At 33.1% G+C, this 14,934-nt stretch overlaps 1 protein-coding gene across 3 annotated transcripts in view; it reads right to left on the bottom strand.

Moving 5' to 3' along the window:
* The window catches only part of LOC124425241 (rho GTPase-activating protein 20-like), a 59,435-nt gene that overhangs the window by 39,844 nt on the left and 4,657 nt on the right, over window positions 1–14,934 (bottom strand). For 2 of the 3 annotated variants that reach the window (XM_046965374.1, XM_046965375.1), the window contains exons 2-5: window positions 11,579–11,768; window positions 11,068–11,252; window positions 9,368–9,413; window positions 9,031–9,203 (exon numbers count right to left, since the gene is read on the bottom strand). In XM_046965374.1, coding sequence (XP_046821330.1) covers window positions 9,031–9,203; window positions 9,368–9,413; window positions 11,068–11,252; window positions 11,579–11,768 — 594 coding nt within the window. Of the gene's footprint in view, window positions 1–7,241; window positions 8,348–9,030; window positions 9,204–9,367; window positions 9,414–11,067; window positions 11,253–11,578; window positions 11,769–14,934 lie in introns of those variants that run through there. The other variant, XM_046965376.1, reaches the window with a different exon arrangement.

Below are 14,934 nucleotides of genomic sequence, written 5' to 3'. Positions count from 1 at the left end.
AAATATTAATTGTTGTAAATTTAATTTAAAAAAGGATAAACGATTTTAAAGTTATACAGATGCATTTAACATTGAAAATAACAGGAATTCTATCTATGTAATAGTATCTAGCATAGTATCTAAGATACTAAAGATTCAATGTTTCAATGAAATAATAAATAATCGCCATAAATTAAAGTTCTAACACTTTATAAAAGATAAAATCAATCTAACGATATAAAAATGTCGAAACGAACGATATATTCAAGAGAAATAAATTTTCCAGAAACGATTATTGTCTTATAATTTTATAATGTTAGAAACTTTCATTTGAGAAACCAATTATATCAATCATCTAGATTGATAGGTACGAAGATAGATATCCTTGTTAACTTTTTGTATGTAAAAAAAAAAAAAAAAAAATCCATAACATACGATTAACGTTAAATATATTAATACATATCAGATATGTCTATGACAACTTAAATAATTAATATAGATCTAAATAATTCGATAATAATTATTTTAATAATTATCACAGAGAAGCATTTCAAAAAATATTAAAATTATTTAATTAACTATTATGAAACCTATTATAATTATATAATTAATCTTGATTTAAACAATTTTCTTTTCTGCACGATATTTTTATCAAATCTATTTACCATAAAAATCATCCCTATATACACTCATAGTTACAATAAAGAGCATACTTTCCCGCGAGAGGTTAGAGATCTATGCACGTACTATACATTATTACTACTAGTGAACTAATTAATTAACATCCGGATCTTGCGCATTCGTTGTACACGCAAACGCAATTTTTTCACATGTCTTGTCTGTCTATCTATTTCTCTTTCCCTTTCTCTCACGCGCGCGAGCGCGCTCCGAATTATTCATAAAAGGGCGTCTCTCGCGCTCGCGAACTCTAACTGTGGAAGTTTTCCCACAGTTCCGGTACGCGTACAGTATCGAAAGGATGTTTTCGCATCCTGTTCGTTGCCTCTTTCCGGTCTCTCTCTCTTTCACACAAACACTCACACAAATTCACTTTTTTGTTTGTGCTTTATAATATGTACACGCGAACCACGAAATAATCTCGTCCGCTTTTAACTATCTTATGTACGATATACATACATATGCACGCGCGAGCGCGTACACATACACAAAATCTTATTCTTAATAAAATCTTGTGAAAGAGCAAAAGTCGCCTCGATGGAGAGGGTGTAAGAGATTATCTCGAAATCATAAACTATCGATGATGGATATAATTTATTTAAGTTTAACAAATTATGAGAAAATAGTTCAAACTTATTCATTACTTTTACTATTTTATTATTAATTTTGCTATAACTCTAGCACATATACACTTAGTATCAAAATTTAATTAGATATTAAAATTAAAATAATTTGAAATTTAATTGATAGACAACATCTCATGGCATAATTAATTATCTTAAATCATAACGAGTAAAATTTTATATATATATATATATTATCTAAAAGAATTATACAAGATGTACAATAAAAAGAAAAACTTGAACGATCTTATATTATATACGTTTATATTATATATTGTATACATATTATATAGTGCGCCCCATTTTGAACTATTAACTCGAAATTCATTATCCAAATATTCACATTTTCCTTATAGTTTTTGATAAAATACATTGATTTTAAATTATATGTACAAACAATTGGTATAATCAACATATTCTCCTTATGTAATATGTATGTATATTTAATCCTTTGCACAGATACACACACACGCGCACACACTCATTTGGTTGCGTTACGAGGCCATGCGTGATTCAAGTTTCATTTACATTACAATAAATGAAATGTACAAAAAAGGAAAAAGGAAAAAGAAATGAAAATAAATGAAATTCATAAACATTTATAATTTTTTTCTTTTTTTTTTTCCAAATCAATTATCAAAAAATTACTGCAAGTGTTTTGATCGATCGTTTAAAAAAATTTTTCAGGACGCAAATTTAAAAAAAAAAAAAGATAAAAGATAAAAGAATAAGAATTTTGATAACACTTAAGTTTCCTGGCTTAGAAATCGTATGCGAAAACGAGAAAGGATCAAGAACAACGTGAATCAATTTCTTTTTTTTCCAAAGGAACTTTACTCAGTGACCTTGGACGAGAAATTTCATGTCATATCTCATTGATTTTGCACAATTTAGTCGTGGAGAAAAACTGATACGTTGTTGTCCTTGTCCTCGTAGTTGCCGTCATTCTCGTTGTTATTTTCTTTTATACCTTACTCTCGACAGAATCGCGAGTAGCGAGCACCTGCAAAATTCGCGGTCACGCGTGAGGGAACCAAGCCTTTCTGGGAATCGTGAGAAAGAATTCGCGAGTGGACGAATGGAAGAGAAGACATTCGTTCGCAGTGCTCGCTCTCAACCACTGGGGTCATGAGTACTACATTCACAACCCTAATAAGCTCTATGTGAAGTTAACCATTCATTTTTAGAATTTCGAACAACAAAAAAGTTGCCTGTCCATTCAACAAAATATATGGACCGTGAGCTTATACATTAATGGTTGGACATAAAAAAAAAGTCAGTATAACAAGAATATTATAGTTCGGCCATATGAACGTAAGAAAAGGAAATTTTGATTTTAAAATAGATCAAATTCTTTGTAAATAAAAGAAATCGATTTTTTCAAAAATTGGCAGGTCGCATTAAATCTAATTGTAAAATTTATATGTGCGTGCATGTGCATATATGTGTGTGATGTATAACTTTAGAATTTTGTAAGAAGGAACAGAGAATCCCTCCCTCCTTTTTTTTTCCCCTTTTAAATTCCAAACATGGAAAATCAATTTTATACAGATATGTCAGGTGTTATGTTCTAAAGCAGTGTTATAATGGTTAAAACCTTCTAGTCGAGTTTAGGTTTTAAAAAGATAAAAGATAAAATGCGACGAGATGAACACAGCCAAGATCATCCCATGCGGGGTTATACAAATCATTTCACGATCAACGACGAACCCGCAGATAGTGATGCCACGACGAAGACGACGACGACGCGAAAAAAAAAATTACTCTCTTCTCCGTTCCCCGCCACCCCCCTCCTCTCCCCCTTTAGCTCCTCTTTTAAAAAATATAGTGAGTAGGAAAGAATCTGAGGGAAGGTCGAAGGTGCTCTCTAGATCTTCATTTCGTTGTGGCATAAATCACATACTCGAAGAAAAAGGATCCCTGAAAAAGATCAAGGGTGGTGGAGCTGGAAAAAAGATCTTTAAAAATTGAGAGAGATAGAGAAAGAGAGAGAGAGAGAGAGAGAGAGAGAGAGAGAGAGAAAGGGAGAGAAAGGGAGAAAGAGGAATATATGGGAAGAAAGAATGCGAGGACAAGGAGATGGAAAGGAGTGTGTCGCTCGTACAAGATTCGAGGTGAAGAACTGTCGAGAGAAAGAAACCCTCTCCACCCTTGCACCCGTAACATCCTAGCGGGTTCTCCATGCGTGCATTCGTGCGTGCATTCGTTCGTACATATATCCATGCACTCTGATATATACATATAACTGCGTAGGAACCCATTGGGGATCGAAGGAACGAACGTATACATATTTAGCATATACATTCGCATATCGTCCTAAAAGCCAAGCCTCTTTCTTGGAACGTCCAATACATGCGCCACATATATAAGATCTCTCTGCATCCTCTTAGAGACACCACCTTCGGAGCTACACAACACAACAGTCCCGATTTGACATTGTGATGCAAATCTCTAACGGATTCGAACGCAATTTCTTCTTTTCTATTTTATCCATGCGATTCTATTTTTATTACATACCAAATCAATTTACATGTCTACATTTAATTTAACCAAATAATCTATACATAATGAGAACTTTATCATTTAATACCGTCTAACATTATATCGAAAATGGTGTATTATTATATTTGGTAGGTCATATCTCTCATTGTGATATCGAAACGGTAGCTGCCTGATTCACCTCATTCTTAAAACGCGTGAATGATATTAAATGAAATTTTTCCATTATAAAAGAATTGATATTCAGGGATCTGTATATTGACTACTTAGATAATCTCTGAATATAAGTGTGAAAGAATTGTTAATGATAAAATCGAAAGAAAGTTTTTCAAACACATTTAAAAAAATTATCGAAATATAAAAACGACATTTGAAGCATCTTCTATTAATTAAATGATACAAATGAACTATTAGTTGTTTTTTAACGTTTTACGAATGCTTTTTAATAAAAGACAATTTGCCAGCTACGATAGTGTTGTTTACAGTTTTTATATTTTATGATGAAAAAAGAACGGAGAAGCAAAAAAAAAGAAAAGAAAAAGAAAAAGATAAAATAAAAATAAAATAATAAAGAAAGGAAAAAGAGAATAAAAGAAATGTTGCCAGTTTGGTGGATGATAAAAGGAAAGTGGTCGGTGACCAATGTTAGAGCTCGAATCATCCTCGAATCATCCACGTATGGATCCTTTTTTATGCTCTTGTTGAACATCTATGTATGCGGTATGTACGTGTATCCTCTCGGATTAATATTTGAATAAGACGCGTAGGTGCGACCTGGTCGAATCAACGACTATAGTCGAACGACAAAGACGAGAGACATCACGTACGACAGATTACGGCTCGTGGAGAGGAATCTCGTTTTACGAGCACTCATACGAATGTATAACTAATCGCGTTACGAGCCAATCCTTTTTTTTCTTTTCTTTTCTTTTTCTTTTTCTTTTTCCTTTTCATCTTCCTCTCCTCCTTTATCTATCATTTATATTATGTACAATAAACGAATTTCCTCGTGTCTCTGTGTAAGTAAAAGACAGAAAAGTACATATTATAAACCGAATAAAACGTTGCGTTTTTTTTCAACATTATATTACATTTCTTAGATAAGAAAAAAAAAGAAAGAAAGAAAAATGAGTTAAGAAAACTCTTACTTTTATATCGCATAAACACAACCCGCATGTGAATGCAATTCGAATAAGTTCAAATGTGATATGTATGCGTAAAAAGTATGATGCATCGAAGGTAACGGTCGTAAGAATACGACGCGATCCGACTACCCGCTGACTCGAAACCCTATCGATCGACGATCCATCGATCGATCGATCGATCGATCGGTCGAGAGGGAATAAGAGAGAAAGAGAAAGAGAGAGACCATCTGGCACGGATAGTTGCAATATCATCACAGGATTTATCTACTACTTGCTCTCTTAATCGGCATCGTGATATATGCAGCTACCACGTAGAAGTTGTTACATATATCAATTACAGCATCCCTAATTGAGATTAAGGTTAGCTTGAAAAACAAATTCAAGAGAGAAACTTTCGGTTTGTTAACTTATTGTTATCAAAACAATAAATAAATAAATAAATAAATAAATAAATTAATGAAATGAAATAAACTAAAATAAAATAAATAACGTAATAATAAAAAGTTGATATAAATGAATTTGTATAAGCTTAACTTGCGAAATTATTTCTAATTGAGGGTATACTAACTCGAGTTCGATAGAAAGGCCTTGAGTACGGAAACTTTTTGCGCGTTTACATGCTTTTGCATGGAGGACGACTCGTGTTAAAACATGCGTACACCTAAATGTATATTGAGCCTCGACCAAGATAAGATAATTCCAATAGGCTCACCGGGCTAACATGCATAAGGTGCGAGATAAAACTCGAGAAAAAGAAAAAGAGGAGAAAAAAGAGAAAGAGAGAGAGAGAGAGAGAGTGAGTAGATGTACGAAGAGAAAAGATGGTGGAGGATCGTTAAAAGATGATCGAGAGAAAGTCTCGTCAATCTTCGTCTTATCCAAGTTCTCTCGACAGAAAAGAAAAAGAAAAAAAAAAGAAGGGTAAAAAAGAAAGAAAGATCGGTCTTCGATCTTTTTCGCGAGAATTGCCGGAAAGTAGATTACGATTGTGATTGATTATTTTGTTAACGATTACATCGGTCAATCTAACAATGAAGAAATTGTTAATGAAGCAATCATCTTTGAAATTAATTATCATTGGATAATAAGTATTCGTAAAGTAAAAGTTACGTTATATAATCTAAATTATTATATATATGTGAGTGTGTGTGTGTGTGTGTATTGTTATATTCGCATTCCGCACGATTTTTGTTGCAAAAGTAAAACATAAAATACGAGATTGGTGTTTATAGATACTTATATATACATACATATATATACATATGTACATATATATATATATCTATACACACACACTTACGCAAGTCGCATATCAATAAGATATTAGATTAAATATTATTTCATTCCTTCAAAAAATACCAATAAATTTTTTTTTTAATACATCAATTTTATTTATACTTCGATTTAATTTTATTAATACATCGATTGATCTGTCCTGCAAGTAATATATATATATATATATATATATAATGCAAAATCTAATCCTTTATAATGAAAGAATCTATTTCAAGGAAACCTTTGCATGAAACGTTTTCTCCTACATTAAATGAGTTTAGTATGAAAGACTATTACTTTCAAATATATTTTCCAACTTTCTATTTTAGTTTCCGCAATATAATACGTTCATGTTTTTTTTTTCGCCTTGCATTGTATATAATCACGTTTATTTCCCGTTAACATAGAAATAAATAAATAAATAAATAAATAAATAAATAAATAAATAGATAAATACACATAGTTCATAACCTTTGCGTTTATCAGTTTGCGTTAAATTTTATTTCAACAAAATTTAATCCACGAAAGGGGATCATATCTTTGGTTATGGTCAACGTAACAATGTTTATAAACTAAGATCCATTGATTTTATATTATTACATTCATGAAATTATTTTTTGTTCAATAAATTCTTGTATATGAATAAACATGCGTTTAATTTACACAATAATAATATAATAGTTATGTTAATTGAAATATAATTTCGACCAGTATTTTAGCAACGTAAAAGAGGAAATACCACTGCAAAGGATTAAAGTAGATAAATGAGTCATATACTTTGCTAAAGGTCGGACCGACGAAACTTTCGTTTTTTCTCTCTCTCTCTCTCTCTCTCTCTCTCTCTCTCTCTCTCTCTCTTTCTCGAATAGATAGATTCCTTCGCAAACGTTTCCAGGAAGGAGCGGAAATCGTCGAGAAAAAGTCGCCACAATAAGTTTCCATGAATCGATATAATCGACTAAATAGAACGTCGAGATAGGATTTCGCGATGAAAAAAGTTGAATGGTAAAAAGAGAGTAGCTCAGAGAATCGCATTTCTCACCTCTTTCATACCGTCGAGCCTGCCGAGACTCTTGGTGCCACGGAGCGGTGGAAAGGCGACGTCCTGCCAGCCGACGGCGACGTCCCCCCCGCCTGAAAAGCCAACCGACTGTGCTCCAGCAGCAGCGCCGCTACCGGTCGGACCATCATTGTTGTTCAATCCTCTCGACCTGCTCTTGCTCTTGCGCTTATCCAACAAATGTTTAGCTCTCGATTTCCTAGCCGGTGCAGCAGAATCGACATCCTCAGGATCGCTCTGCACTTCCCACCTTGAAGGCGATTTAAAGCGACGTCTCGGACTTGTCGGTGAGGTCACGGGTGAGGTCAGCCTCTGCACGAGGCTACCGAACATGGTCATCGTTCGACCTTCGAGGACCTTGCTCGAGAATCCAAACGATCTTTCTCTCACACTCTCCCTCTCTTCCTCTGTCTCTCTCACTCTTTCTCTCTTTTTTTCTGTCTCTCTCTCTCTCTCTCTCTCTCTCTCTCGCCCCCTCTCTTGCTCTACCAATTACTACTCTCTATCCCTCTTTTTTTCTCTCTTTTTCTCTTTCTTCCGCTCTTCTTTTTTTTTCCTACTTAACTCTGTCAGAAAAGCAATGGAGGCATTTCAACGAGGACGATTATCTTATCCTCGAATGTTTTTCCGGTAGCACATCCATACCGTGTACCACACGTTGAAAGAACGACAAAACGTTCACACCAACACCAACATCATCTCACTCGAACGATTGTCGGCGACCTGTTGCGCACAAGACGACGCGTACACACGCGGAAATAAAACAGAAATAAAAATTGTATTCGATTTATATTTATTCAGCTTCGTATACTCTCTTATATGCGATAAATATTAATGCGAAAAAGAGAACTTCGAAACGTTACGGTGGCGTATGTGAAGATCAAGAGAAGATTTCAAGTTATGGAAACAAAACACGAAAGAACCAACAAGTAACGTGGTCGGAGCCGAACTGCTCGCGCAAACACTGCGCGCTACTCGACCGGTTGGCCTCGCTTAGCCGAACAATTCCGAATGTCGACGACTCTCGTCGACTGTCCCCGAATCGACCGTTCCTGAGCCGACCATTCCCGAGTACCCTTGATCTTCTCCGCCTCGTCCCGTCGTTACCATGGCGATCAGGACTTACTTCGCCTGGGGGTTTCGCGCTCACGCGCCAAACTTTTTGCGATTGCGTGCGCGTGCGCAAGTGAGGCTGTTACCCTCTCACATTCACGAGAAAAGATTCCTCTTTCAGTCAACGAATATCGATCTGGATACTTTCGACTTATCTAAATGATATAATTTTTTTATATTAATTCAATGCCACTTGTTTTTAACGATTGAAATCGAAAAATCATGATCTTTCATATCGATTAATTGCAAGAAAGTGAACTACGAGTTTTACGAGTTTTACTTTTACGAGTTTTATTTCTCAAACTCTATAAGAAAGTTACAGTCTTCTAAACGAAGAGATGTGAAACGAAAGGAAGAGATTCTAAAATAAAAAAAGAAAAATAAAATTAACAGTTAAAATAGCAAAAAAAAAAATACATATTTGCGTCTTTGATCAACAAACAATGTAAATTTCATCAATGTGCTATAATACATTGATGCATTTCGTGTATCTTACCAGAATCAATCGTGCGATATATATTCCCATCATAAGGGTTTAATGTATTTCAATTACCAAGGTAAGGTTCAGATCATTTATTGAAAATTAAGAAATTTCGATAGTAATTCGGCTGATTAAATAAAATGTATCGTTAGTTTTATCGAAAGATTAATAACTCACCGGTAGAAGGAGCAAAGACAATGGCGAATGTCTCGCAGCAGCTTGTCTCAAAGTAAGAAAGTGTAGCAGTGTATCTTCAGAAGCTTTTAGTTCCTCCAAAGTTCTTCTAGCTTCACTGTAGCTCTCCAGATATTCCCAATAAGACTTCCAGAAAGAATTTGGAAATAAGTCACCTATTAACAAATTGAACGCTTTTAATATCATTTAATGAAATTGAGAGTAATAAATATTATATTAATTGATTATCTCTCTAAAATCTCTAAGATATCCTAAATGTTTATTCGGGCACGTATATACACGTATATACAATATACGCATCCACTTTTTATATACTCACTCTGTTTGAAAGTACTGGCATCCCAATTCTCAAGTACTCTGCATATCTGAAAAAAATAGAAATGCGTAGTAGAATTGGTTCTTAAAATACAATGACCAAGATATAAGTTTGGAAGTCCATGTATAATACATGACGAGTCTGACGTTAAGTTAATGGAGCGTTATACAAGACAATTTTGTCTACTTTCTTGTTGATTTTTTAAAAATTGAAAGTTTTTATAAGTTAATGCAAAAAAATACATAAATACATAAATTAAAACTTATAAAAAAATGGAAATTAATATCTACATTAATTTGTAGTTACTTAAGCAATAATTTTACAACAAATTTACTTAAGCAACGTCTTCTTAATACTCTAAGCAATTACAGTGGCTATTTATGAACATAATATATTATATATATTCTTACAACTGTCCTTATATCGTGTATTTTTAAATATAAATGTCGTCAACATTTTTGGATAATCGAAATAAAAAAATCTTTTCATTAAAAAAAAAAAAAAAAAATTATATGTCTACAGATGTTTTTTCTTTTTTTCTTTCTTTTCTAATTAAAATTTAAATAATCAAAAAGTTAATTATATGTATATAGATTGTCTTGAGTACAGTGTCGCCATCTCTCATATGAGCTGTGTATCTTTCAATGAATCGTCGACGCGTCGATAAAAAGGAATCCATCGCGAGTGCGTTTAAAATTATGCAACTTCATACGGAAAATGCTCGTATGATAATAAAATAAAACGAAGATAAAACTAATAAGAAGATGAAATAGAAGAAAAATGGCAATCCGACGAAGTGTTACTCGTTAATATCATTGAAAGTGTATCGATAAAATAAATTATATGCAAATTGCTTTGTCCATCAAATATTTTCATCGTTAGTATCAACACTAACAACTCGAAAACCTGTGTATGTTGCATATAATTTCTGCTTCCTTTATGTATCTTTGTTGTATGGATAGAGTCCTTGAAAGTGAGTGGATGTGCTATATATTATCACGATTATACTAACCGTTCTAAATAGCAACCGTAGTATAGTTCTTCTAAAAATATCTTATAAAGTACATACTTCGTTTCATAACGATTCGTATTATAATAACTTTGTAAATGGATGAACACGCATGTAATAAATACATTCTGCTGATAATTCTGAAATTGTAAATGTGTACGTACAATAAGAGGCTACAATAACGGCTCATGGAGGATAAACTTATTATTTTCTAGATTCCTCTTCCATATACATATCTTATGTATCTCATGGTGACATAAGTGACATAGAAAGATATTATGTTATAAATTGTATCAAAGATAACCAATAATTACCAAATTGAAAATGACATTCTTTACGCGGTAACGTTCGCACTTGCTCGATTTAATATTTCTTGTGTTATCAGAATTATTCGCAAGATGGCTCGACAAACTCTTGGAGAGTTTTAAATGCGTAGTCAAAGCAATCAGGTCATTTATTTATTCATTCGATAATCATAATCTATTTCCGAATATTTTTCCGTCTTTGATATCTTTTTTCTCCAAATCAATCTGTACCTCATTTCCTTTTTTTTTTCGTCGTACAAACAATATCTTTCTATGTTAGAACAACGCATATAAGATTTGGAATCGAGCCAAAAGGGTCACCGGCTTTTATCATCGTGTCGTAATATCACGTCGACGAAATACAATAACGTAATACGAAGTTGGCTCACCCTTTGACAATGTTCATTACTGACTCTTGAAAGATCGGCAAGTGGTTGGAAAATGACGTCGTGAAATTCGGGATAAGTTCGAGCGAGTGGTCGGGCGTAAAGTTCTTTCGCGCTACATAATGTCTCTCGATAGTCTTCCTCTGCGTGCAAAAGTTTCTCCGTTGCTCTATACCTTCGATCGATATCTGTAAAAATGCAATATTTTTCGATTCTCTACAATTATTGTCGATTATTATCTTGAATGAATAATAGATTCAATGAATCGGAAAAAAACAATTCCTACTTACAGATAGAGAGAGAGGAGGGGGGAGAGAGGGGAAGAGAGAGAAAAGATTAACAATTTTTTTCTAAACATATATATATATATATATATGCTTGAATATTATAGACAGATATCACAGAGAGTTTAAGAATGAAATACGTTGAGTTTATCGTATGGATATTTGAGAATCGATTTAATCGATCTTTAGGTATATTTCTTCATTTGAAAGACATTATCATCAATACTTACCACCTCGTGGATCGTATTGCCTTGCTGCATCTTCGATCAGCAAAATTTCTCCATGAAGAAGTGCCACATCGGCTGCAGGATCGATTTCGGCTCTCGAACCGGCGAGCAATAATCTTGGCTTGCATACTCGGTACTTTAAAAGAACGGGTGCAACCACAGGGGATATAGCTCCCGGAGACGAAGCAGATAACTGAAAAAAAAAATAATGGATCAAAATACGTGCAAGCATATTGCTTAGAAAAATTATAAACCTCAATTATTTTTGTAGAGATTTATATCCATTTAAAAACATTTGTTATAAATTGTATTATATTAAAATAGAAAGATACAGAAAAAATCATACTTCCGTAAATTTAAGCTTACATCTTCCGCGATTTTTAAATATTTTTATTACGTGTATTAATCTAATCACTAACTAATTAATTACTAGTAATCAACTTTCTCTATCTTATAGCATATATTTTATATAATTTAATGATTTAATGTATTTTTAAAACCCAAACCTAATCGTAATTTTTTACTTTTAATAAATATCAGTGTAAAAAAAATAATGCAACGTTTATTGCAAAGTCATTTGTACTGCTATCTTTATTAAAAATATATGGGGAATCAATATGGTCAATCTATTTAAAATCATTACAATCGATTATGATCTATCCATCTTATGATTATTAACAATTTCATATCTCGACAAATGTATTATGCTATGTAAGAAAGATTAATGTTTAATTATTGTTACATTTATAATTTATATAAACCGAATATCTTTCAAACTTGATACAAAAGATGGCATGCCAAGATGGCGTGCCAAGATGGCGGCATATTTCCCATTTAATTGCTGTTTGCATATTATATTTCTCTTATAATATAATTTTTCTATTCCGAATTATAGACGTATCAATAATCAGCCATAATAAAATATATATTTAAGATTTTCAAGTACTAGTAAGCCTGTGAAATCCTTTTATAACGATTAACATGATCTTCTTTTATGTCTATCCTCAAGAGCTCTTGCATGCACTTGATCAAAGGTGATAAAGAAAGTGTTCACATACTCTTTGCTTTTGTTATCAAATCAAAATCGTAAAGTTGAATCTAAATTGCATAATTTTAGAATTGCACACACCATTTTTAACTTTTCTCTTCATTCTATAATCTTCTTTATTATTTTCACAAAGCACTATTATTACATTTGCTTTTTCATAGTTATTTATCGTATACATTTTCTTGTAGATAGGATAAATACGTCAAACGAAAATACGTTCAATAACGTAAGATAAACTAGAGAGGTTAGCAAAGAACGCTATTAGAAGTCTGCATTGTCTTCAATTGGACCCCTTTCTCCACGAACAGAATTCCCGAGTGTAATTAATCGTAACGTCGAAATAGCCGGTTGCTCCTCCTTTCGGTCGGACGAAATAGTCTTCCGCCTCGTGACAGAATGCCTCCGCTTTGATAGATGTAACGACGCTTCTCATTGTCTTGTAATGAGATTGGGAGCGACAGGATGCTGCTCTTACGTATACCCATCTAACGGACGCATACGAGGTAAATAATCAAAAATTCATAGAAGTTAGTTAATTCTCTTTTTATTATAGAATTTATACTAGTCTTTCCATCGAACGATGTAAATGATATAAAAGATGCATTCGAAGATCTAAACGATTGATTCTTATATAGATTCGTTCTCAAAAAGTAAATATACAAAAATAATTGAAGATCTTAAATAGACATATCCAATTTATGTTAAATGTTAAATGGTCAGCTATATACGACGAATCTCGCGATTCGTGAGAACAAACATGTATGATGAAAAATCGACATTCGGCGTGCGGAACGAAATGCACGCGATGCATTAAACATCCGACACGAAAACTATCCTTTCCAATCAGAAACAACCTCGTTAGGAATTCCTACGAAGCTGTGCTAAGAAAAACACGGTTCAATATCTTCGACAACATCGTCTCGATCGAAACGATTTATTGAGAAGATGCTCGTTATTGTCTCGTATTAACTGCATATATAAGAATAATTGTAAGTATTGTGTTCGTATAAAAAAAAAAAGTATTTTGGGAGTACTCGTAGAAAATTATTATCGTAATGAAAAATCTCATGATAAAAATTATTTTTCTTTCTTTTGACACGACTATTTAAATTATTTTCGACTCGTCAACATGGCTATCTTTTGATTATCCTTGGCTTATGATCGCAATGCTATTTAACACGAGAATTAGGAGCGAAATGACGTCGCCACGTCATCTTCCTCTGTGTTGTCTCTCGTCCACCTACTTTTCTCGACGATAGTAACGCCGACTCCCGAAACGGTTGCGAACCACGATTTAAAATCGCGATATAATGTGACGCTTCATAACGATATAACCTTCGAGAAATCGTACGATATATTCTCCTAAGCTTTTCGACTGATGTCATCAACGATGAATATAAAAAACGCGTGGGTTCCCATGTCAGATTTCTACCTGTCCGTTCCTTACTGTTTTCTCCTTCGTGATCGCATTAATGCTCGCCCCTACCTCGAAAAAGATGAAAAAGGAAAAAGAAATGACATTTCATAAACGCCACCTTATTTTCGTGACACACATTCTTATAAAATTAAATGACATTATTTAATGTTTTAAGCAACGTTTTTTATTTCTATAAAAATGTATAAAAAAGCCTATAGATTAAAACGAAAAAGACTGATACAATAACGACAACGAAGAAAATCTGTCTCTTAAAATAAATAAATCTTTCGAATAATAGAGAAATTATACACCCATATATTTATAAATAAATTATTTGAGATGATTATTAATATTATTATTGGTAGTTAATTATTCGATTACTATTATTAAGAAGCATTTTCCTTCTCCGCACGATCGATGAACATTAAACGCTCATGGCCTTGTAAAATGCGCCATTGATTTACATAAAAATCCGCCTACCGACTGTCGATAGTCGCACGACATAATACCACGTCCGATGCCAACGACGCAACACGATCCAGCATATTATCACTACGCTACGGAATACGGATTAAACAGAGTCAAGAGAATAGAATTGAAAGCAAGCGACTGCGCTTTCATGCGTGCCGTCCAAACGTAAACGCGAACGCAATGCGAACCAAATGCAAATTTCGAACGAACGAATCAATACGTTTATTTATCAGTTTGAAAACTTACAAAATAGCTACGAAATAATAAAAAAAAAAAATATCATTTTCGATTTCATAAACGAAAGTTATGTATCGTTTAATAACTTATTAATTTATAATATTAATAACATTAGATTTTTTGTTTTTGTTTTTTATTTATTCTTTATATAGGAGAACAGAAGTGATTTAATGATTTAAATGACGA

The sequence above is a fragment of the Vespa crabro genome, chromosome 6 (genome assembly GCF_910589235.1).
Source record: "Vespa crabro chromosome 6, iyVesCrab1.2, whole genome shotgun sequence".
NCBI classification, from domain to species: domain Eukaryota; kingdom Metazoa; phylum Arthropoda; class Insecta; order Hymenoptera; family Vespidae; genus Vespa; species Vespa crabro.
The sequence above is the reverse complement of the archived record's forward strand: the minus strand, read 5'-3'. Positions and strand labels throughout refer to the sequence as shown.